The 23,942-nt window shown below is 44.8% G+C and overlaps 1 protein-coding gene across 2 annotated transcripts in view; it reads left to right on the top strand.

Annotated features, from left to right (window-relative positions):
* tspan7b (tetraspanin 7b) overlaps positions 1 to 21,344 on the top strand; it is a 36,146-nt gene extending 14,802 nt beyond the window's left edge. The window contains exons 2-8 of one of the 2 annotated variants that reach the window (XM_048979432.1): positions 13,243 to 13,431; positions 14,284 to 14,358; positions 14,574 to 14,669; positions 15,422 to 15,577; positions 16,076 to 16,159; positions 17,611 to 17,693; positions 19,578 to 19,716. In XM_048979432.1, coding sequence (XP_048835389.1) covers positions 13,243 to 13,431; positions 14,284 to 14,358; positions 14,574 to 14,669; positions 15,422 to 15,577; positions 16,076 to 16,159; positions 17,611 to 17,679 — 669 coding nt within the window. In that variant the 3' untranslated portion in view covers positions 17,680 to 17,693; positions 19,578 to 19,716. Of the gene's footprint in view, positions 1 to 13,242; positions 13,432 to 14,283; positions 14,359 to 14,573; positions 14,670 to 15,421; positions 15,578 to 16,075; positions 16,160 to 17,610; positions 17,694 to 19,577 lie in introns of both variants that reach the window. The other variant, XM_048979431.1, reaches the window with a different exon arrangement.
* Positions 21,345 to 23,942: the final 2,598 nt, after the last annotated feature.

Below are 23,942 nucleotides of genomic sequence, written 5' to 3'. Positions count from 1 at the left end.
ATTGTGGAATTTATAGGTGGCCGGAGACCAAGTGGGTGACTTGGAATCCATGAGGCCCAATGAGGGCCAGGGGACAAAGGGTCTTTCAGTTGTCGTGGCGACCAGTTTGCAGGGAGCTGGTAATGAAAGCGGCTCTATGTTTAGACAGCAGGGAAGAAGGTGCTTCTTTGATGTAGGTGAGCGAGGGATGCTGCCCAGTGTGCAGAGCGCGGCGTCGTTTTTACAGCCACCAGTGATTTAAAGCCCACACTGGCCTTTTTCTCCCGAACCTGCGATAAGCTGAAAAGCTAATTTCAGAACCGGAAAACGGGCCGTTTCCTCCAGGGGGCACTTTGCGGGTTTGGTATTGCCTTGCTCCTTCTGTTCCTGACAACTCATAATGGAGGCTTTATCGCACCAGGATGCTTCCCAGCTGGTTCACGTTTTTGTTCCTTCCCAGCTCCCTGCCAGACGGTCCATGTTTTCGCTTTACCGGGAGCTGGGGGCAAAAAGACGGACTGCTGTGGGATTGGGGCCGGATCGGGAAACACTATTCTAGATCTCAGCGTTTTCAGAAACACCCTCCATCACGGGAAGCATGTTTGTGTTAAAATGACATTACCCATTAATTTGCTGGCGGGCAGTAGCTGTGCTGTGGTTTTAGTCGAAGGTCACTTGCAAGTTAATTAGAGAACAAAAGCAATTTATGCAAAAAAGCGAGAGTGTTCTGGTGATCTGTGTACTTGTTTCCACCTGGCCAGAGGCTCCCCAAGGGCTGATCGCTGCCGCGATGCTGCAGGGAGGAGGAGAGCGGCGTGAGCGGCGGCCATTTTCTTCATCATTCTCTCCTTCTGCCTCTGTCTACACATGTCATCCGCTGCTCAGATTCGAGAGGCATTAACAGAGAGCAAAATTTCAGACCGAATCGCCCACAAAGCCAATCTCTGATGTCATGCTACAACACAAAAAGGTCTCTCTTGTTATTCTTGTTGCTGAAACAAGAAAGCATCAGTCATGCTGATAATTCACCAGTTTCAGCACAAAAACCTTCTTCGGTTTGTGGTGTGTGATCGTCGCTTTTTCAGCATAATTGCTCTGAATTTGACAGAGTATTCCCTCTAGAAGTAACTTTTTTGTTATGGTCACACGCTCTGTGTTTAGGTCTGTGACCACTGTAACAATGTACATTGGCCCACATTATATCAAGCTTCCCATATAAATGATCCACACAGTGTTAAATGGTACATACCCCGAAGGTATGAGTAGAATTGCCGCCTGTCCTGTATATTATGGGATTGTCTTGTATTGAAAATGCTGCATCGCATATTGATCCTACACACAATCCCCCCCCCCCTCCCCCCTGCCCACCCCTGCTTATAAATTTAGTCATCGGAAAGTCCCACCATCCCCAGTTGCTAATTTTAAAGCAGGGGATCCCCCTCAGCTCAACAAATCTTACCATTGGGGAATGTTATGGGGGAGGGGTCCCACATGTCTTCAGGTTGAAGGTGCCAACCATAGGTATGAAAAGGCCAGAGCTTCTGAGGTGGTTCTTGGTGGTGGCGAAAGGATCCATGCCATGCTTGCAGCAGAATTCTCTTGGCAACGTGCTTTGGGTAATGAGTGACTAATGTTAGAGCATTAACAACTACCCCATAACCCGGCTCAATTCAGCACCATCGTACAGCTGGGCTGAGCCTGTGGAAAGCCTTGGGGTCATGGATACGGGTCCTGTGGAAACTACTCTGGAACAACCCAGCTGCTGTAATGGCTGACTCTCTGTATGGTGTTTTGACCCCCCCTAAAGCAATGGGAACAGGTGTATAATTAGATTTGAGCGCTTGGGTGATGGTGTTAATTCCACGTCCTTCCTGGCTCTTGTTTGGAATGCCATTAGCCCCACTAGCTTGTCCTTCAGCCTTTTTTTGTCTTTTGGCTATTTGTGTTGATGTTTCTCTCTGATGTCATCAACCCAGAGCAGTAAAGGGTCCTACGCAAGGGAATAAATAGTATTTCTAGTAATTCATACAAACACGTGTCACAGCCTCTTGACGCCGCTCAGATCTCGTGTCTCCTGCTAACTGGGGCATTCACTGGAAGCTCAGCCCAGCTGCACTTCTGCCCAGTCGATTCCTCAAAGGCATGTATCTTCTTAATCTGCTATTTGCCTCACTTTGACAAATGCATCTGCTAAATAAAAATAAACTTAACGTAAATGTGAAGGCCCCTGGATTGCAGTTCCTCAGATCACTGCACTGTCAGTGTTGTTGGTGATTGGGGCATCGTTGGCTGTTACCATCGGGAATAACAGGAGAAAAACAGCCTATGAGGTTTTCCAGGAAGAGCGCAGTCTCCCTTAATGCCCCAGTATGCATGGGAAGGTGAGTGAAGCTAATATAGCAGAACAGCGGCTTAAAGGTTATGGCTGCTGGCTGTGTGTGTGCTTTATGAGGGTCTAGTTCACTGGGGTCGGGAGTACTTCTGGTGTCTGGTCAGCAGACCCACTAGATGAATGAGAACAGGGCAGCGGAGCTCACCTCACAGCTCTCTGTAGATCCTGACACATACACTTCCCCAGACCCCCGCCTCAGCCTCACCGAGCAAAACATTACATTGCAACATCGGGTGAAACTGCTAACTGTGACCATACTCCAATCCCCCTCCAGTGCCTCTCCCTGTCTTTTGTTCATTCTTGAATTGACTTGCTTTTCTGTGTAATTCTTACGAGACTAATTAATTTTCTTTTGTTCTTTAAATGACTAATGCCTGTAAATGTAAGACACCAGTGAAAATAAACCATGATTAAAACTGTGCTGTATTTCCCCTTTCCTGGAATCCTGCATCATTTTTAACACATAAATAGTTTGTTGTATAAAGTATTTAAACAGTTTAATATTTTTTTCTCTTTAAAACATTGTGTAGTAATGATGTAAACATTAATCTTTTTAATATATAACAATCCTGATACTCAATATGAACCTGTATGTGCATAACCACACCAGTGTGTGTTTCCAGCATGTATGTAATGATAATTAGTTATTCCCTCCAAAGAGCTTTGCTTCACTACCTGCATGATAATGACCCAGTAACAATTACCTAGTACCCAGTACAGGCAGTACTCACATGTGACCCATGGTAATGTAACCCAGTACAGGCGGTACTCGCATGGGATCCATGTCAGTGTAACCAAGTACAGGTGGTACTCACATGTGAGCCATGGCAGTGTGACCCAGTACAGGTGGTACTCACATGTGAGCCAGTTCATACACGAGACATTGGATGCTGGCAGATGTCTGCCTCAAGAGCTTGGATTGCACCGTTGTTATGGAAACAGACTTCATGAAAACTGTGACGCATACATCTATTCATAATTCTTCCCTTGACTCTTGTCTTTTTGAGAAAAGCCTCCATATTCCAACCACTTACATGGAATCACACACTGTGCAAGCAGCAGGTGTAACTGTGGTAATGGTCTTCTCCTGCGATTTGTTAATATTCGTAATTGAGCAAATGGATCTCACCTGAAGTGGTTTGCAGACCCCCTTGGTCATATTGAGTGCGTGTCTTAGGGATCCTAAGAAGCTCTCATAGTTACCCCCACCCTTCTGGCACTGGGTCAGTACTCTGATCTTACTGACAGAATGTTCTAGATTCTTTCGCCTTCTCACAGTCAGATCAGCAATGTCACGGGTCTGGCCAGCATGAGGATTGTCATGGCGGAATCCTTCCCCTGACTCCATCTTGTCCAGCTCAACTACATGTCAGACAGTGGCTACAGCAGGTGTTTGTGTTGGCTATCCGACGCCAGGCATCAGTATATATCTGTCTTAGCTGGTTATTCACTGAGCAAGATGCTACTGGAACAAGGCTCACGTCAGATCAGTCACCGCGGTTTTATTTGTGGGTTTGCAGAGGCTTGTGTTGTACAGACGACGCACTGAGACCAAAATAGAAATGTCTTGGATTCAGAATCGCTTTCTCTTAATGATTTCATGCTTAAAGCGTTTTCTTTCCCTTCCTGCATTTGTCCCCTTTTCTTCTGGTTTGCTAACTGACTTGTTCCACTGCTGTAGTCACGGTCAATTTTGTTTGCCAGAAATGTGAGTATATATGTCAAGAAACGTGATTAGCCGGTGTTGCATTTCTGTTTTCGGTCTTTATGCTGGTTACCCTCGTTCTTTTTCACCCGTCTTTGTAAATAACATTAGCGGCACTCCACTGCAAAGGCATCTTTTGTGTTTTTGTAGCTACGTGTTTAGTGTTTTCCTGTACGTTAAACAGAAATTGTAAATCACATTGTACCCTGCCTGAACCCATTTTTGAACAGTCGGCCCACATTTTCATGAGACGCCGTGAATCAGATGTCCCTGATAGCAACAAACATGTTCTGATATCTTGGGCTGGCATCTCAGGATTTTGTCATTTTGAGGAAGTGGGACAGTAGGAGTAATTGTTGCACTTCCCTGGGTCTACAAGAGTAGCTTTTCTTATTTTCCCTACAAATGTGCACAGATCCCACATTAACCACGTCAAGAGAAGTGACCACCAGTGCCAAGTGTGCCCTGTCTTAGATGAAGTGCTCCTAAATCACACCTAATTAGCACCTCGTGAGCGCTAATGTCCACAGCCACACATTTCCCAGTGAAGTGCTGTGCAGAAGGTATTCGTAACATATTCAGGTGCGCGCCACATTCATACATCATTTTCTCTGGCTGCGTCAGTGAACAGAATCACATGACCTAGGGATGGGAGAATGAAATGGGGGCTTTTATTTGGTTACGGATTTTAGAAAACACTGGGGATAAATGAGAACTGTGGACAGCCATTTTGGCTTCAGCTCAGAGGATGTACGTTGAGAAAAAGTACTGCTGCTGGATACGCTCCCTCATCTGACAATGGCTGACGGCCTATGAAGGCATTAAGTAGGCTTCCCTCAGTAAATGTCAGCGCCATGGTTATTTTGCAAATCTGTGTAGATCGTGCTGTAGGTGCATAATAAATGTTGCTGGCGTCGAAACACCTCTGTCGTTTACTAAGAGTTTTAATCAAGGCTGATCAGTCGGTGCTTCTCGGGAGGAAGTGAGGTATGACGGGTAGCATCTCACCATCTGCTTACGAGGCTGGGAAGGATAACGCAGCCCGGCGCTCCCTACACATGGCCCTCGCTGCGGTTTGGAGATCCATGCCATAAATTGCCAGCTACCAGTGAGCTCATTGTGAGACATGTACTTAGCATATGTAAGTTCGTAAGGCTATGTTTAGATTTAGATGCTAAGCTGACACCAGAAGTGGAGATTTCGGGGAAAGAGAGTACAAATCCAGACCAAGATTTTCTTTCAAACAACCAGTTGAGTATAAAGGGTCACAGTGACAGAGGACTCAACTGTTTGGTTGAAACAAAATCTTGGTTTGGATTTGTACTCTCCACCTCTGGCTAACACTTCTACTCAAGCTCTACTCATTCATAAAGCCGAATTTGAAAGTAGTACAGCAGGTTTCTCTTGGCGTGTAAATCAGTAACCTTCAGGATTAGAGTCCTTAGTTCCTACTATAGCACTCAAGCAGCAGGGTAAGGAAATCGGACACTGTTTTGAGATTTAGACCTGACATCTGTCTCATGATCCTCCTTGTGTGACATCACTGCCCAGTCATGTGACCTTCTCCACATACACACCACCACACGAGTAGGGCATCGCAGGGTCGCTCTCTTCAGTTTGCTCTGCCTCCTGCTGTTCTCAATCTTTTGGTCTGCTCTTACGGGATCTCTGGAGGTCCTCATCTGTGCCGATGATTTCACCCTTATCGGGGGTGCAATCAGCATAGATTGCTTGAGCAGCCAGTGAGAGTCATGGTTTATTCATTTTCCATTGTAGCACTGTCTGGCAGTGCCTCAGGTGCGAGCTGGTTTTCTTCAACACGGCCCACAGAACCTGACCATATTGACATAGTGTATTTAATATTTTTTTGGCCCATGCTTTGATCCAAAGTGACGTTTTTTTTTTTTTTTTTTTGTGAACAGTCCCTCAAGTAATTGGGGGCTGGGGGCCTAGCTCAGATCACTCTACCAACACTGGGATTTAAATCAGCAACCTTCTGATCACAGACACAACACCCTAACCCCCACTGAGCAGCACACTGCCCCCTTTAACAGAAGCTGTATTTTCCCCTTACTTTCCATTTGCAATGAGACAGCCAGTTGGGGAGCTGTTGCATTATTCAATATTAGCAAACGTTGTTTTTAACGGCTCCCGGCTGTCCAGGCCTTTCACACCACTTATTTGCATTGGTCTCAGGTACTAAACGCCACAACTGCCCTGCCTCCCAGGATGCCTTGCAGCAACGAGCTGCAATTTGCGTTTTCGCACTGAGCAGCAGAAGAGACGGGAAGTTTGAGTCTGGTTTTAATGTCAAATGTAAAATTACTTTTTGTTCCTTTTCTTGCAATGTAGCACTTTAGTCATGCAAATGTGGCTAAAGTAAGAATCCATCCCAAATATAGCAGAGAAATCTGTTCCTTCAATGCAGAGTGGTGACTAACATGAGAACACGATGCACAGCAAGGCATGACAGCTTTAAACAGCTGCCTGAGAGCCACCTGCTCATTACTGCAAGTGAAACGTGTTTCAATGCACATAAACAGCTCAGGCAGCTACTCATAAAGTGCAATCACTTTCTTCACCAATCCTGCGGTGGAACCAAATTAGAGGTTTCGTAGATGAGAGGTTTTGCTTTCAAGCAATCAGCCGAAATTTCTGTTAGTCGCGGCACGGCTAATGAAATTATGTCACGTTGTGTCACTCGTGAAGGTGGTAGATGATTTGATTGAACAAGCTCTACACGGGTGCTGTTGCTAAATGTCATTCCCGTCACCTTGCAAAATAGTCATTCATGAGGCTGTTTGACATAAGTCTGGAGAAAACACAAAAAAAATCACATGCGGAAGGAACAGACCAGTGTAAAATCTCCATCTTCTTGGCATTTTTGTAATCTGACGTTACAGAATCTATGCATTTCCTCAAATGTTCCCACCTGACAGGCATATATGATGGTTTAACAGGTATCTGATTCTGTCTGATCCTGGACACAGAACAAAATCAGCTCCTCTTTGACACAATGAGTTTCTCACTGTTTCACAAAAGTAGTTAAATTGAATTTGTTCCATTGCGGGGCATAGAGTAGCAGTGCGTTGTCGTGCACTTAGGAATGCAGAAAAAATCTCCGGGGGTAAAGACCTGAGTGACTTAGAATAAGGGCCGAAGAGTTATGGGAAGACGACTCGGTCAGAACATCTCCAAAATGGCGAGGCTTGTGGGGCACTCATGGTCAATCGTGGTGAGTTTGTATCAACAATGGTCCGAGAACCATGAACCGGCAGCCAAGACTCATCGATGGGAGAGGTGGTATGAACCAACATAAGGATTACTATGGCACAAATTGTAGATCATTTTAATTGGAGTAATGGGTATATAGTGGAAGTGCCTCTGATAATCCCTGTCTGCCAGAGAAAAGTGCCTACAGTGGGCATTTTGTGGACGGGACTGAACTTTGGATCAATGAAGGAAGGTCACCTGGTCTGATGAATCTTGTTTTCTTTTGCATTCTGTGTTATTTACCTGGGGTAGAGATGTGACACAAGGGTGCAGTGTGGGTAGAAGACAAGCTGGTGGAAGAAGTGTGATGAAAAGTTCAAGGTGTCCAGTTTCCCCCGATCTCAATACAATTGAGCATCTGTGGGTTGTGTTGGAGCAACACATCTGATCCATGGCCGCTCGACCTTGCAACTTACAGGAATTAAAAGATCTGCTGCTAACGTCTTAGGGCCAGATGCCACAGGACACTTTCAGAGCTCGTTTAGTGCCCATGTCTCTAGCCATTTCGGCGGCATATTAGACTGGTGGTCATAATGTTTTGGCTGAGCATATTGGTGAACCTCATCAGTTGGACTGAGAATTAAGTTAGTCTAATGAACACTTCAATATGGCCTCCTGGTACACTGTGTAAGGCTGGTACTGCTGAGACAGTCACAGTGGTGTCTCTTCTGCTCCGGTGCCTCTCCGATACCTTGGTTTTAGCTACTTTCTTCCAATTAAATGTGTTCTTACACTGAGACCAATAGGAGCCACAGAAGCAGGCCTTAGTCTGTCTTTTTACATGCATTAATAATGCGTGACAAACATCGCTTAAATACACGTCAATGCACCCTTTATAACTTAAACAATCCTAACAGTTAAAATGAAGTTTTTAATACTATGCTTGTTTTTCAAGTTTGTAAAGGGGGGTGAAGAGTTGTGAGCATGGCATTCTGGGTAGGAATGAGCTTCTGACCTTTGATCTTGATACTGCCATGGTGTGCGGATACGCTTTAGCCCAGCAGACTGTCCATATGTGACACAGTGAAGGACCCTGGCAGCGCCCTATTGTCAGCCCTCAGCAGTGAGTCAGAAATGTGCCCCCCTCCACCCCCTCTCCTCTCAACACCCACACACAGTCTCCCCCCCCCCCCCAAAGCTAGAGCCCAGACTTGGCAGGAAAATGTACAGACTACAGTACTCAAAGTGAATGTGTCAGCAGGCCTCCCATTTGTTATTCAGTGCTCGCCGGCCTGCTGGCGAGGCGTGGTGACTAACACATGGCAGATTGCTGAGGCTCCGCCCCCACCCTGTTCAGTCATGTGACATCAGAGTCATGTGACACCAGCCATGCTGAGATGGACTTTGCATGTGGAAAGCTTGTTATGTTATTGGGTGTGATGCCACCCCCCCCACTTGCCAAATTTTATCGTGAGACCCCCCCGTTGAATTTTATTCAGATTTCATCAAAAATCAGATGACCGCCCATGTCTAGACCTACTTTATGTATCTCAACCATACAAAATCTTGATACTGAGGCTTCACCCAAGAAAGATCTACCCTTAGCACTGTGGCCATGTCAGCCCCATAGGAGACCTTTACGTGTTTATGAGACCCCATGTTGTGTCTTGAGTTTAAAACATTAACACACACATGCGGCTTAAGCATGGTCATTACTGACCTCCACAAACGTGCGACATGGGAGAGGCGCATTTCCAGCCTCAGCTGCAGTGCCGCCAGCAACGGATCTATTGTTCCCCTGGCTGAAACAGGCACCCTTTGATGACACTTTGGTCGATGATACACCAGCTAAACTCAGTGCCAGTCGATGTAAACTCCCTCAAAGGATCTGTCCCACTGTGCGAGGACAGTTTGTCCCTCAGAAGCAAAATAAACCCAGTACACTTGGCTTCTGATACAATAGAGTCTGTCTACCAAAGATATCAATTGACTAGTAATGGTGAAGGACCGTGGGGACTGTGCTAATGCCGATTCACTGGGGATTAGCACAGCAAATGAGGGGCGGAGCTTAAACGGCAGGGTTCAGCAGGGTTGGTTGTTCCTCGTCACTGTGGTTAGGACAAGAGAGTTGTTTTTTTTGTCATGGCCTGTAACTGCGATTCTCAGGGGACCTGACTTAATCATTTGGAACCAGTACGGGACACGTCAGAGGATGTGGGGGATGACCAGTTGCTCCGGTGGTCTACAGGGGGCCCGAGGCAGAGCAAGGCAAGTGAGGCAGCGTTTTTGTGATGGTTTCGTGGATGATAGTCGACTCCATCAACCCCGAGCTTGGAGTGGGCCTTTCTATGGGAAAGGGCTTGAGAGTAGGCCAGCACGCCTGGGCCGAAGTCACGTCAACACCTGTTCTGGAGCTGCTGGAGGAGGAAGCCATGGAAACGTCTTTCACTGGCATTCCACACAGAACCACGGGCAACACCGGTACTGCAGACGGACCGGCTTGATTCTCGTTGTAAAAATGTAAAGTGATGACTGATACTTCTGTTCCTGTCTTCAGCATTAGCTACTCTCCTCTGCCTGCTCATTGTCAGCCTTCATGTGTACAAACCCTGTCTAAAATACTCAGGACACCCATCCACTATGAGACTAACAGGCTTATTGAATTTACCTGTCACAACTGTCAAAAAAATCACCCTTCTGTCCTCACCTGTACCTGCTCTGTTCTGTCACAACCTGATGCTAATAGCCTCTGAAATGTATTATAAAGTAGCTTTAAGTTTAATAATGGAATCACTACAACACTAATAGTACCAAATGCAGAAAATAACAAGTAGATTAGAGGTATCTTGGTCTGTCAGACTGAGGTTCCAAAATGGGAAAAAGCTGTTGCTGTCCTTTTTTGAAAAGCTAATGTTTAAAAACTGAATTTATTTACATAAACTACATTATTCTGATCGCACAGCCTTCACTGCTTCAGAAAATAGAAGTTTACTGGAATATGAGTGCAGATGCTGACTGGGGGTTCTGGCCTGGAACAATCTGTGTGGCGGCACAAGGTGAATGATTTGCGACAAGCAGGCGAGAAAAATCCCCGCACTGCTCCGGGTCGTCTCGCGGGTCCGGGGGGGGGTGTAGCCTTGGAGAACTTTGTGGTTGTGTTGAAAGGTCCCAGATGCTCACGACTGTTAGTTCCCTGCTGGAGGCCGTGACCGGTGCCTCTATGTTGATGCTTCCCGCCAAATGATGGGCAGAAGCAGCTCAAGGTTAGTACTGGAGACGCCTGGTGTAAATAGATGATAAACCAAGAAGCCCCAGGGAGCGGCAGCATCCCTGCAGTGCTGCAGGAAACCTGCGTCCCTCTGCAGCCACTTCACTGTCAGTCTTTGCGATGGACTCAGTGCTGAAGATGGCAATTATCACATGAAGGTCACATTCTTTTTAAACTGCCCCTCCTGGGCACAGCGCTATGTTAGATTCACCTTTGATTGTTCATAGTGTTAATTCGTTTTTAGAATGCCTCACATTTAAAATGGAGAAAATAGTATGTTTCCAGGAAAGACTGCAGTCCCCAAGGGTGTCTCGGGAGGTAGAGGAAGGGACCCTGCTAGCAAAGTATCTGTCACGTAGATAGCAGCGCCCTCAGCTGACAATATATGGTACTGCGGCCTCGCTGGACATGCTCATCGATCACGTTGTCGAAGGGGAAACTGTGGTATCAGTATGATAAAGCTCTTTTCCGAGAATCTGAGAATTAGATCTGTGGTTCCGATCAGACTTGGGAATCTGATTCAGTAATTGCTGCATTCTACAAATGACTAATCAACTTCCAACACAGGAAATGCAATATATTTGTTGACATTGGGCATCCTAGGAAATCTTAAAGCGTAGTAATTAAGGCCTTTTTATGCTCTGATACAGCTAATCTTTTACCCACATTTATATTAATGTTTCACCTCTATTTCTAGTCCCCCTATCCATCATTACATGGCCTAACCCAGCATACCCTGGCTCTCCTCTCAAGCAGGTTATACATTAGATGTTAGCAAAGAAGGTGGAAACCATTTACCTATAAATGGGGGGGGGGGGATGTGCTTGAGATATGTAATACAAGATTACATAATGAAAAGCATAGGTTAACCATTATTGTCTTCTTTACAGCCAATAGCAGTGCTGTATTTCCCCTCGTCATTGTACTCTTTCATATGACACACTGAGCAAGGCACAGGCTGCTGAAGACCATCTGGTGTCACAGTGGTGGGTGTGAGAGTTGCTCTGCTGAAACCTCAGCCTGACACAGCAAGTTGGGATTCTGGAAAGGAAAGAAAAGAGGTTTATTTCCGGTGTTTGCTGCGGCCAGTTAGCATCCCGCTTTTTCACACCATATACTCTGCTTGCCTCCGACTTTTTCTAATATACTCTATAATAGTATATCGTGAAAGGTTTGATCTGATTAAAGGATTACGAAGACCGTGGTTTGCGACAGTTTGTTGAAGGAACTGATATCGAGTATTATACCTGGATGTGTGGATTGTTTCTGCTGCACACACATTTTATAAGCAAAAGTAATATATTCAAGTCGTGCAGGGGACCTCAGTCCCCAATTTATGAAACACACACATATTCTGTTACAAATGCTATTTCAAAGGAGCTATTTTCTAAGATTTAATATTGAAAAAGATCCATATTCTAACTGATAATCTTTGTTGGGGGAGCAGGGGCCTGGAGCATTTCCCAGGCAGTGTAAGGCACAGGGCTGGCAACACCCAGGACGGGGTGCCAGTCTGTTGCAGAGCGTACATGTGCCCACACTAAATGCCAGTTGGCCTAAATCAGTGGTTCCCAACCCAGTCCTTGTGGACCCCCAGACAGTCCACATTTTCCTTCCCTCCCAACAAACCTGTACCAGGTATTCGGTGATCTTGATTGGCTGGCAGCTGAGAAGGAACAAAAATGTGGACTATCTGAGGGTCTCTGAATGCTAGGTTGGGAAACACTGACCTAAATGCGTGTCTTTGCACTGTTGGGGGGGGGAACTGAAATACCTGCATCACACAGGTTCAAACTGCAAGCTCTACACGCACCTTTTGCTCTTGCCATGCATAATGAACTACCCCCACACAAGTGTTTCGGCTTTCTGTCACTGGTCAAAATTGAGTGTATAGTGAGCGCTTCCATCTAACGATAACCATTTCATTCTAGACCTTCCATTTTATTTCTTGTCCACTAGATGGCATCAAACGATGCAACGCAAAACCCATTGACACCATTACTGCTCGTCACACCGGTTTAATCGCAGAGATAACTCTGAGACGCACAGAAACAGGGGAATCAGGCCCTTTATTATTTGTAGATATATATGTATCTTCTGACTGTGTGACAATGCTCTGGTTTTCTCTGCCCTGTGAGGGATAAGGACCTTCATTAATTTGTATTTTGTGCTCCATAGTTAAGGCAAGTCAGTTAATTTAAGTAGCACAGTTTAAAGACATCGTACTAGGTGAAATTGGCACACAGGAAAAAAAAAATTATGTTGTAGACAGGAAACAGGAGCCCAACAAACACAATTTGGACTTACAGTCCTCTTCGTTCGTACGTCTGAAAAAATTTGGAAGTAGAGGAGCAACTGTATATGCAACATATGTAAATATATATGATGTCGTGCCATATGGAAGACAGATGTATATACATATATCTGTCATATGTAAATATATGTAGAATGGCCAGCTTTTTATATTTAAATAAATGTAAAATGTTTTGTAAACTATATATATCAAAGATATGTTTAGGTATATTTTTACTCCATATTGGTGGACTAGATCTGATTGAACTCAGATCTCGGCCACCTGCATCTCAGTGTCACTGTGCTTATGCCTTAATTCCACTGGCTTCCCGTTATAACCGATGGTGAATGGGAGTTCTGAGCGGGTCGCCGTGCTTCTGCCGCCCTCTGCAGATCACGGGGGCCATCCTCCTCGCTGTGGGAGTATGGGGAAAGCTGATGCTGGGACCGTACATCTCCCTCATCGCCGACAACTCCACCAACGCCCCCTACGTGCTCATCGGCACCGGCACCACCATCATCGTCTTCGGCCTCTTCGGCTGCTTCGCCACCTGCCGCGGCAGCCCTTGGATGCTGAAGCTGGTGAGGGACGTGGGGCACACAAGGGACCTGAGTTACCTCTTTGTGATGTAGCACCAGCAGGTTAGGGTACAGACAGCACACCACACTTGTGATGTCAGCGCCCCGATTTGATTGTGAGTTTTTTTTTTTATTGATGGTGTTGATACCTGCGGAGATGACAGCTGCTCAGGTTACTAAAGCATGCCGGCAGGATAATGTCGGACATCTCTCACACCTGGTCATCACCTCTTCCAACCCTGGCCTTCAAGCCAGAAAGCTCAGAGCCCTGAAGAGAAGGACACAAAGCCTGGCCAACAGCCCCTACCCTAAATCTGGGGGCAGTGTGTGGCTTAGTGGGCTAAGCCTGTGTGCCTGTAATCAGAAGATCACCAATTCAAACTCAGCCTCAACTGTCTGCGGGTCCTTGATAAGGCCCCAAACCCCCAGCTCCTTTGGCACTGCAACACGCGGCTGCCCTTTGCAAACAGCTTACTCTACAAAGAGCAAGTTGAGGGAGGCGTAAAAGATGCAATTTCCCCACAGGGGTCAGTAAAGTATCTATTATTAAAGCAGTATCTGTTATAAATCAGCACAGCCAGCCACATTTTGTCAAATTACATTTTCACAAGGTGTGGGCTGTACAATGAACTGCATAAAAATGCCTTTTATCTTTTCGGGGGGGTGGGGGGGAGTTTAAAAAATGAATTCACACATAACATATTGAAACTGATTTGCTGTTTAAGTTTTACTTTTTGCTGTTAGCAGTAGTACCATCCCAGTGCTACAGTTCACTTTTTTCCTCACATTCCTGTAGCATTATTGCACTTTCTATGCAACCTCCTTTTATACGTATATCTTCCCCCTCTCTCTCAGTATGCCATGTTCCTGTCCCTGGTCTTCCTGGCAGAACTAGTGGCTGGAATCTCTGGCTTTGTTTTTCGTCATGAAGTGAGTATCGGTGCCCGCTGCAGTACTGACTCAGAGCGAAAGTGATCAACCCGCCGTGAAAGGTGATCACTTCACCGCTCTGTCTGAGACTGAAAGGTTATCACCCAGCTGCTGTACTGAATCAGGGTATAAGGTGACCCTGCTTGTTGTTTACTAAGTTAAGCTAACAGCTCAGCCTGCCCTTACCGGAAAATGATCACTGCGTAACTCCACAGATAAAAGGAACCTTCCTGAGGACATACAGTGACGCCGTGCAGAACTATGATGCCAAGGACGAGAGGAGCCAGGCTGTGGACCACGTGCAACGCAGCGTGAGTCGAAGCGAGGGCTTCTCAGTGAGCTGGTTAGCCAGCTGTAGTGCTAGTGCTCTTAAAGGCCCGCTGAAAGAGCGCCCTCTCTGGAGCAGCGCTGCATGTTCAGGTGGGCCCAGTGCTCACACACACATATGGACACACCAACGGCGGAGCCAAAAATCAAGCTGTCAATCGGCCGGCCGAAAATCAGGTGGGCCGGTCCCATAGCAATTCACCTGGAGACAAAGTCACACTACAGACTCAATGCATACTTTTTTTTTAAATGACCCGTGGCATTACTAAAACCAAATGAATGAAGAGAAAGAAAAATCTATTTCCCTCTCAACAGCACAATTGATCTGACCATGCGCACACCTACCTATCAGTACTGTAAGACTTGCTGTGAACGCTGAATGGACCCGGGAGCACCTGTGCCACTATGGCAGGGACAAACATACAGAGTCACACACAGACATACACAGACACACACACATGCAGCCACACAGACACACACACACACACAGGCACATCTCAGTCTCTTTAATTGGCTTCCAGTTGACACTCTTTGTTGCAGTTAATAATTCCTGACACTTTCAGTAAGGAATTGAAGGCAGATAAAACAAACAAAATAGCTGAGATTGTACAAAAGGTGTTTCTTTATTGCTGGTATGCCAGGTTTTCAGGAGTTTCTTTCTTTCTTTGTGGGGATGTTTTTATCAAATCTGCACTGGTACTTGCACATACATGTGTACCTCTCTCCTCTCCTCCAGCTACGATGCTGCGGGGTGTTGAACTACACCAGCTGGTTCACCAGTGTCTACTACCCCACCAGCGGCATCCCGTCCAGCTGTTGCGCCAACCAGTCTGACTGCAGCCCCCAGGACCTGCGTAACGCCACTGCTGCCCCCAGCAAGGTGCATCAGCAGGTCAGTGGCAGGACCTTGTGTGATTATTGTCCTTCAAGGCTTTGAGCTAATCCTCATTTGACGAAACTACATTACCCAGGATTCTCTTCAATGATTCACATTCACATCTACTCCTGCCTATACTTTAAAAAAGGCAGAAATTTACAACCCAGAGTCCACAAGAAGAAGCTGCGGATCTATCCATCCATCTTCTACAATACAGGTGTCAAACTCTAGTCCTGGGGGGCCAGAACCCTGCACATTTTTGGGTTTCCCCTCATTTAACACATCTGATTCAACTCCTTGTGCTAATTACCACATAGCTTTTGTGCTGAATCATTTGTGGTGGAACAGGGAAAGAACTAAGCTACACAGGGCTCACCCCCCCCCCCCCCAGAACTGCAATTTGACACCCTTGGTTACTAACATCAATTTATTATCGTTTCATTCATGAAACGTTATGACAGTGTGAATATCCGCCTTCATACCCGTAACACATTAACCGATGCCTCTGCACAGGGCTGCTACGAGCTGGTGACCTCCTTCATCGAGACCAACATGAGCATCATCGCTGGGGTGGCGTTCGGCATCGCCTTCTCACAGGTACGCCGGCATTGCCGAGGAAACCACGTGCATCAGGGGAATATTACGGTAATAGATATTCACCAGAGACCACGGGCAACAAATGAAGGCTCCCCTTGGATGATGGATGACAGGCAAATGTTATATACGGGCATGGTGAAAGGAAAAAGGGACAATGCACGTAGTGGCTAACAAAAACAAAGGGCATTAATGAACTTTAATGAAAAATACACAAGGAACAAAAGGACCATGGGGGGGGGAGGGTCTAACAAAGGCAGGTTAATTAAAGAAGAACTTCAACAAGTTAGGAAAAAATCCCATGGAGAAACTAATACCAAACAGGTTCAAAGAACACAATCAAGAAAGACATACAGGAGTGAACATAGGGCAACAAGACTACAGACACAATGACCAATCAAATGTATAAACACATATACACAAATTTACACACAAGGGTAACAAGGAACAGGTGTCAGCCATTACAATCAAACAAACACTAAAAACTAGGGGCAGCAAGAAGCAGGTGTGGGTCAATTCACAAGTCACAGAAAACTCAAACACAAGGAAATGGGTGACTAGCTACACCTGCTGGCCAAACAGGGAAATGACAAGACAGGAACCTGACAGAAATGTAGTGTTTTCCTTCCTTAGCATGCTGAGGAAGTCAACTGCCATCTTCTGACCTATCCCCCTGCCCCTCTCACGGTGCGAGGAGCAAGCATCATTGGGGGGCGGTGGGGAAGCTTGCCTAGGGCTCTGTCCCAATGCCCCCATTCCATCCTGGGGGTGGGGGGGCCATTAATACACATGCAGAGCTCAGCCTCTCCTTTCCACTTAATGAGGTTGCAGCGTGGCATGATCTGAACATTTCAGGTGAGATGGATGGGACATATTAGGACCCCCCCCCCCCCAAGGTGGAAATTCCCACATCAATATGTATGACTGAGCTCCTCTGCCGGGGTGGCAGCACAGGCCGACTGGGGGTATTTTAATTAAAAAGATACATTTTCCTGTCACTAGCAGCATAATCAAGGGTTCCTACAACCAACAACTGGAAAGGTCTGTCACCTTAAATAAAAGGATGCGATTTTAATTTCTTCCGGACAGAGCAGAGTGTTTTCTGATTGGTGGATTCAATATCGCATTCTCCAACAGCTGCTTTCTGTTTGTTCTTAGCATAAGATTATGTGCTACGGTCTTTTCTTTAACCTGCTTGATGAACAATGTCGTGTCAGCAAATCCAATGGGTATTCCAATCCCAGCGATGAACTCTCTCTTTCCTTTACATTCCTTCCATTTCCCTCTTTCACTTTCATTCTTATTCAGCTCTTTCTTTCTTTCGTTCTGTCTCACCCTGTCTGTCTCTGTGACAGTGACAATCTATTCAATCGCAAATGAAGATGTTTTTATGCTCAGCATTTTCTAAGAAACAGCAGGTGACGTGTGTCCCACCCCCCACCCCCTGCCCACAGCTGATTGGCATGCTGCTCGCCTGCTGTCTGTCCCGGTTTATCACTGCTAATCAGTATGAGATGGTGTAGCAGTGAGAGCAGAGGTAAGAGCAGTCCCTCACATGCACACGCCTGCTTGCACTACCCAGAAGACACATACTAGCATTTCTGCACTTGGGTGTCCTGAAATGCTGATTGTTACAGAATGCTAACGGTATTACCAAAGTTACAGAATGGCTAGAAGTAGCAGAGAGTGTGTCGTAGAAGCAGTGAGAGGATCAGAGAACAAAACGGAGAGTATTAAACATACAGTACTGTGCAAAGTCAAAGAATTAGGTAGCAAAAGAAAACGTTGGTGAAAAACGTTATGTCTGTCAATGGTGTTACCTTAGCTATTTTAAAACCTCACCCCAGTGTCACCCAGTGTTTGCGGCAACCATCCAAGCATTCTAAGGTTTCCTTTGTCACATGTAGGGTAAACAGTCAGACTATAACCTACAGGTCATCAACTCTGCCACAGTAAAAACAATGAAAGCAATAACACATAGAGTAACACTTTAATAAATATGTAATAAATGAGGAACAGCAAAGTTATATTGAAAAGAAAGAAAAAGGAAAATCAGAGATCCATTCATCTTCTGTAACCACTTATCTTATTCAGGGCTACAGGGCCCACTGTTCCTGGAGACCACAGGGGTGTCTTATTCCACAAGGGAATACCACAAGGCGAACATGCTAACTCTATATACTCCCAGAGCCATGGCAGACTCAAACCCAAGTGCCAGAGGTGGGAGGCAACATTGCTAACCACTGCGCCAACATGCCACCCCTGAACACCAGAGATGTACAACATAACCCCAGTAAATTACATGGTGCATGAGTAAGGAGTGAAGGTTAAATTAAAGCTATAAGTAAACTCGTAGCTTGAAGGTAGGAGCTCCTTCTGAGCCTCTCAGTTCTAAGACAGCAGAAGCGCGTTTCTGACCTCAGCCTGGTAAAGCGGGTTGGGTTTAGGGTGGGTTTTGTGTTAGATACCTGAGTCCACACATGATTCAGCCAGGTGAGGTCATCAGAGATAAGACTCTGAGATATCAAGAGGTGTTCACCCTCTCAAGTGGGCCTTTTTCATGTTAGGCAGCCTGTATGCACCACAAGGTTTATGTCAAAAGTCTAACATCCTCTCGTTGGTTTTACACCAACGACGACCACTAGCATACCAAGATTGGATAATCAATACCTCACGGAATTATTCAACTAAATAAGTTAATTTATTGAGCCGGTGGTGAAATTCAACAAATACATGGAATGACGGAGGTGCCCCTGAGGAGGGGCTTGGGAACTGAAGCGGTGTTCATCTAGACACTGTGTTCATCTAGACACTGTGTTCATCTAGACACTGTGTTCATCTAGACACTGTGTTCATCTGGACACTGTGTTCATCTAGACACTGTGTTCATCTAGACACCCAACAAGATATCAGTATCTTTTTAAGGAACAGAAAAAATTCAGGGAAATTCAGAGAATTTCTTGTTAGTTTTTATTGTTACATTTCATTTGCTTAAGTTCTAAAGTTAAACTGTGTTCTTTATTGCACAAATATACACTCACTACCTTTATAAATAGCTTTAAATATTTTGTTTGACTACGACTTGTGCACAGTGCTGTAAACCGCAGGATAAAAGATTCCGAAAATGAAACGCAGACCACAGGATAAAGGACAATAAAACAGCGCCCCGAGTACAGTATGCAGAGCGCAGGGCTGTGCAGTACGCAGCATGCCTGGCCTTGCTGCAGCTGTTCTGAGTATCTGTGGGCTCAGAGGATCAGCATGCGCTAGCAGCAGGGGCAGCTACTCAAAAGAGTTATGCATCTTGGGATGGAACACGGTATGCATGCAGGAACATGTGCAAAACCACCTGTCTCACTCCCTTTCGCCAAGGCCCCCCGGACCCTCAGCAGTGCTTTTACCCTTGACCTTTCCTTTTTAGGATGAAGCGACGTCAAACGCCACCTGGAGGCCCCTGAGGGGACGCGCGCCGAATGCTAATACACTCCATCTACAGTTAACTTTCCTTTTAGCCTCTGCCTATTCTTCCCTTTGTGCCTCTCATCTTTGTTAAATTCCTGTGCATCATTCCTTAACATGCGATTGTGCAATGAGGACAGGCTTTCCTTTCTGGGCTGAGTTTGCCGATGCACACTCAGTGCTCCTTCTGCATTGGCTGTAAGGGCACGACCCCCCCCCCCCCCCCCCCCCCCCATCGCTGACAGGCATAGAGAATGGTACAGTCCACACTTCATCTGCGAAGCATTAAGCATATTTATAATAAAATTTAAAAAGCGAATCCAAAAAGTACCAGTCTTTTTCTGTCCATGATATTTTGCTGCCCAAAATAAAAATTATTCTCATGATTTATTGATAATTGAAGATTTAACAAATAAACCTCCATTTAAAGTTTTTAGTGATGACTTGTAATCCTGGATGGAAAATGAGATTTTTTTCTTATTGACATTTTCTGCATCTGCTTCTGCTGCTATAAGGACCATGTTTCAGTATCCAGTTTAAACCTTAATATTGCTTAAATTGAACTGCTGCAGGTTGTTTCCTTTCGGTGTGTTTATTGCCTCTCTGATTTGAACTGTCTTTCTTTCATTTGCTCCAGTACTTCAGTGTTCTCTCCCCAGTCCCTTCAGAGTGTTTTGTGTGGGTTTTCTATATATATATATATATATATATATATATATATGTCTTAGATTAGCCTGAATCACCTTCCATTACTGAATGATCAGAATTGTAAGCGGGCAAAAAATTTGCACCTAAATTTGTGTCTGTATTACACACAGATGCTGTATTTTACACCACAACACAGTCCAGCTGTACCTGTAGAAGGCCCCTGGCCTGTCAGGTGACTGACTGTAGGGGCAATCACACATGGTGATTGTAGCGAGGAAGGTCCTCTCATTTCATATTTGCTGTTCATTATTCTTGAGTAACAGAGAGTGACAGTCAGTGTGAATACCAAGATCCCTTAACTACTGGGACTGATTTGGCAGGGGAGAGAATTCACCAGAGATGGCTGTTATGGCCATATTGTAATAGTTAGCTTTGGAACATGCTAAGCAATTGTCAAGCTCTGCACACAAAAGTAAACTTCCAGAGTAGCACAATTACATTTCTAGGTCCTATAAGATCAGCTTACGGACCCTGCAGAAGTGCTCTTGGAATCTGACACGTCATTTAGCAAATTCCGCACATTCTTCAGCAGTATCAGCACATTCAGAGTCAGCAATATATTTTTTTCATTTGATACCCACTCCTGCCCCCCCCCCCGCCCCCCCACATACACACACAGAAGGCCAAGGATCTCAGAACCTTTAAGGGATTGAGGCACTACTGGGGAGAACACCAAAGTCACTGACAAATTAACTACTGTAACATAACCGTGCTGTGCGTAGCTCAGGCCGAAAGACGACGAGCAGCCCTTTGAGTCTCTGTGTATGTGTTTATTGCCTTGTTTTGGAGTTGTGATGGCAGCCAAAGCTGCTACATTTGCGTCGTTGGATCAATATTAGAATTCAGTCTGGAAAATACATTGTAGATGATAATCCACGTAATCTGCAGTGGGACAAAACAAATTGGGACTTTGTATGAAAAATGACTTTTTAACAATCAGCACCAGCTAGCATGCCAATAAAGTCTGTTGATATTGTAAACTATTGTGATCTCTGTAATAATAAATGGTTATTAGAAGTTTCCCCATTGGTTTCTTAGTATTGTGACTTTTTCATCCACCATTTTTGAGAGATAGAGGTACAGAGAGGCATATGAGGTATAGGTACAGAGTGATATATGAGATATAGGTACATGTACAGAGAGGCATATGAGGTATAGGTACAGAGTGATATATGAGATATAGGTACATGTACAGAGAGGCATATGAGGTATAGGTACATAGTGATATATGAGACATAGGTACAGAGAGGCATAGGAAATACAGGTATGGATAGGCATGAGAGATATAGGTACAGAGAGCAATATAAAAATGTATAAAGTTGTTGAACTAATAATATAATAATTCCGTTGAATTCAATTTATTTTTATGTAATGTCTTTCACAACAGAGTCACCCTAAGTCGCTTTACATGGGTGTTTTGTGATACATTACAACATCATTAAGACAGAATAATACAAAACAAAGAGAAGGGAAGACAAAGAAATGAAAGAAAGAAAGCTAGATGACAATTGAGTAGAGGAACCAAAAACTCTGACGTGTGCAGAAAAAAAATTTCTGGGTGGTCCAAGGTCAACTGACTGCCCATCCCCCTGGACATGCTAACATCACTGAAAACAGAAAAGAGTGGATTTGCTTGCTAAAAGGTAGGTATAAGATGTGATTAAGGTCAAGCCAAAGTCCATCGATGAGTCTGTTCTACACGCCGGCCTGTGTAGGGTGTCAGACTGGAGGCTACACCCACAATGTTACAGTCTGTAAGTCACATTCATGATGTCACCCCTCAATGGGACTCCAGCTCAGATGGTGCCCACCCCCGGCGCAATCCAGACATGTGGGAAGGAGGCAGAGAGCATGGGTGGTCAGAACATGTTCAGTATTGAGACATTCATGGACACTCATGGTAGATTTTTAAAAAATTGCATGTACAGCAGCATCAGCTGATTTAAAGACTGAGACCAATTTGGCGTCCTGAACACAGGCTGGTAAACCATTCCACAATATAGGGGCCCTGTAGCAGAATGCTTTACTGCCCACTGTCACTTTATTTACATGAGAAATGATATGGGAAACCTGAATTCTGTGATATGAGTGGAAGGCTTGTAAACTTGAAGTAATTCTGTTAGGTAGGCAGGTGCTAGACCTCTAAGTGCCTTATATGTCAGCAGGAGAACTTTGAAGCCAGTGTTGAACTTAACAAGAAGCCAGTACAGGGAACTAAGAGCAGGGGTTATGTGTTCAAACTTCCTGCTCCCAGTGACAATTCGAGCTGTTGCATTTTGAATACGCTGCAAGGTGTTTAGTGTGCAGTGTTTAGTGTGCAGTGTGTGCTCTCAGATAACATGGCATTACAGTAGTGTAACCTACTGTATACAAAGGCCTGTTTCAATTTCTCTGTGTCTTGAATAGTAAGAAATTGTCGCAGTTTGGTGATGCGGCGTAGCTGTAGGAAACACGCCTTCCATACTGCATCTGGATGAGAAGATGACAGCTAGGTTATGGGCTGAGCTGCTGAGGGAGAAGTTCAGCCCTTTGGTGTGGAGTGTGGAGATTATAGCATTCCTATCCGTGGACTTGCCACCAAACAATAGAACCTCGGTTTTCTGAGCGTTTAGTGACAGCCTTTACTTCTGTCTCGTCTATACATCTTATAACCTGAGACATTAAATACAGATAAAGGGGTTACCAAGCAAGAGCTTCACTTCTCAAGTGTGTCTGGTTTTTAATCCAGTGATACTTTTCGTACATTGTGTTCAATTGTTATAAATCTCACTGTGTACTGTGTAATTAGCACATGGAAAGCTAAACAAGAATCAATTTAGCACCTACTTCTCAAACTCATTCAGCAAAATATGTGAAGTTTGTTCCACAAGCACAATGCCTTTCACTTTGTTGAATGAGAAAAGGAAAACATAACTTAGCTCTCACCAATTAGTGGCTGTGAGAGACCCAGGCCTGCTTCAGCATAGCTCATAAGAACATAAACGTTACCATGACGGTACCATGAGGTCACAACACTGCAGACAAACAAGACTTCTGTGTTGATTAGTACAACATGTGCATTGTTTTTGCCTGAAGCACATGAAGGCAACTGAACTTGCTGAAACAAACCATTTTAAGTTCCTTCTTTATTGCTGCAATACAAAGTGAAGGAAATGGCCCAGCAAAATAGGGGAAGTATTGTGCTTAAGAATGTTGCATTTGAGATGTCAACAAGCCTCCTTCCAATACATATGGTTTCACCTTGAGAAATATGCTCCTTATTATAACCCTAGCTAACCCTTTTAGTTTCATATTCCCTTTTCATAATGTCCAAATGTATATCTGACCAGGTATTCCCCTTTAAAATCCACCAAGAAAAACACTTGGAAATCAATAAAGACAAGCATCTCTTCACATTGTATGACAAGTTTTTAAATGTATGTTTCTGTACATGGAACATGTGCATTTATGTAGTTGCTCAAAAATTCTGGAATTCTTGTTGTATAATTTCCATGTGTTGTTCAACTATTTATACTAATCTGTTAACAGAAATGCACGATATATTAGTCTACATAATCGATTTTGGCCGATATTTATAAAAAATCAAGATTTCGGTATCGGATCAATGTGTAAATCTTGG

This window comes from Brienomyrus brachyistius, chromosome 16, assembly GCF_023856365.1.
Source record: "Brienomyrus brachyistius isolate T26 chromosome 16, BBRACH_0.4, whole genome shotgun sequence".
Classification (NCBI taxonomy): domain Eukaryota; kingdom Metazoa; phylum Chordata; class Actinopteri; order Osteoglossiformes; family Mormyridae; genus Brienomyrus; species Brienomyrus brachyistius.
This window is presented reverse-complemented; position numbering and strand designations above follow the sequence as displayed.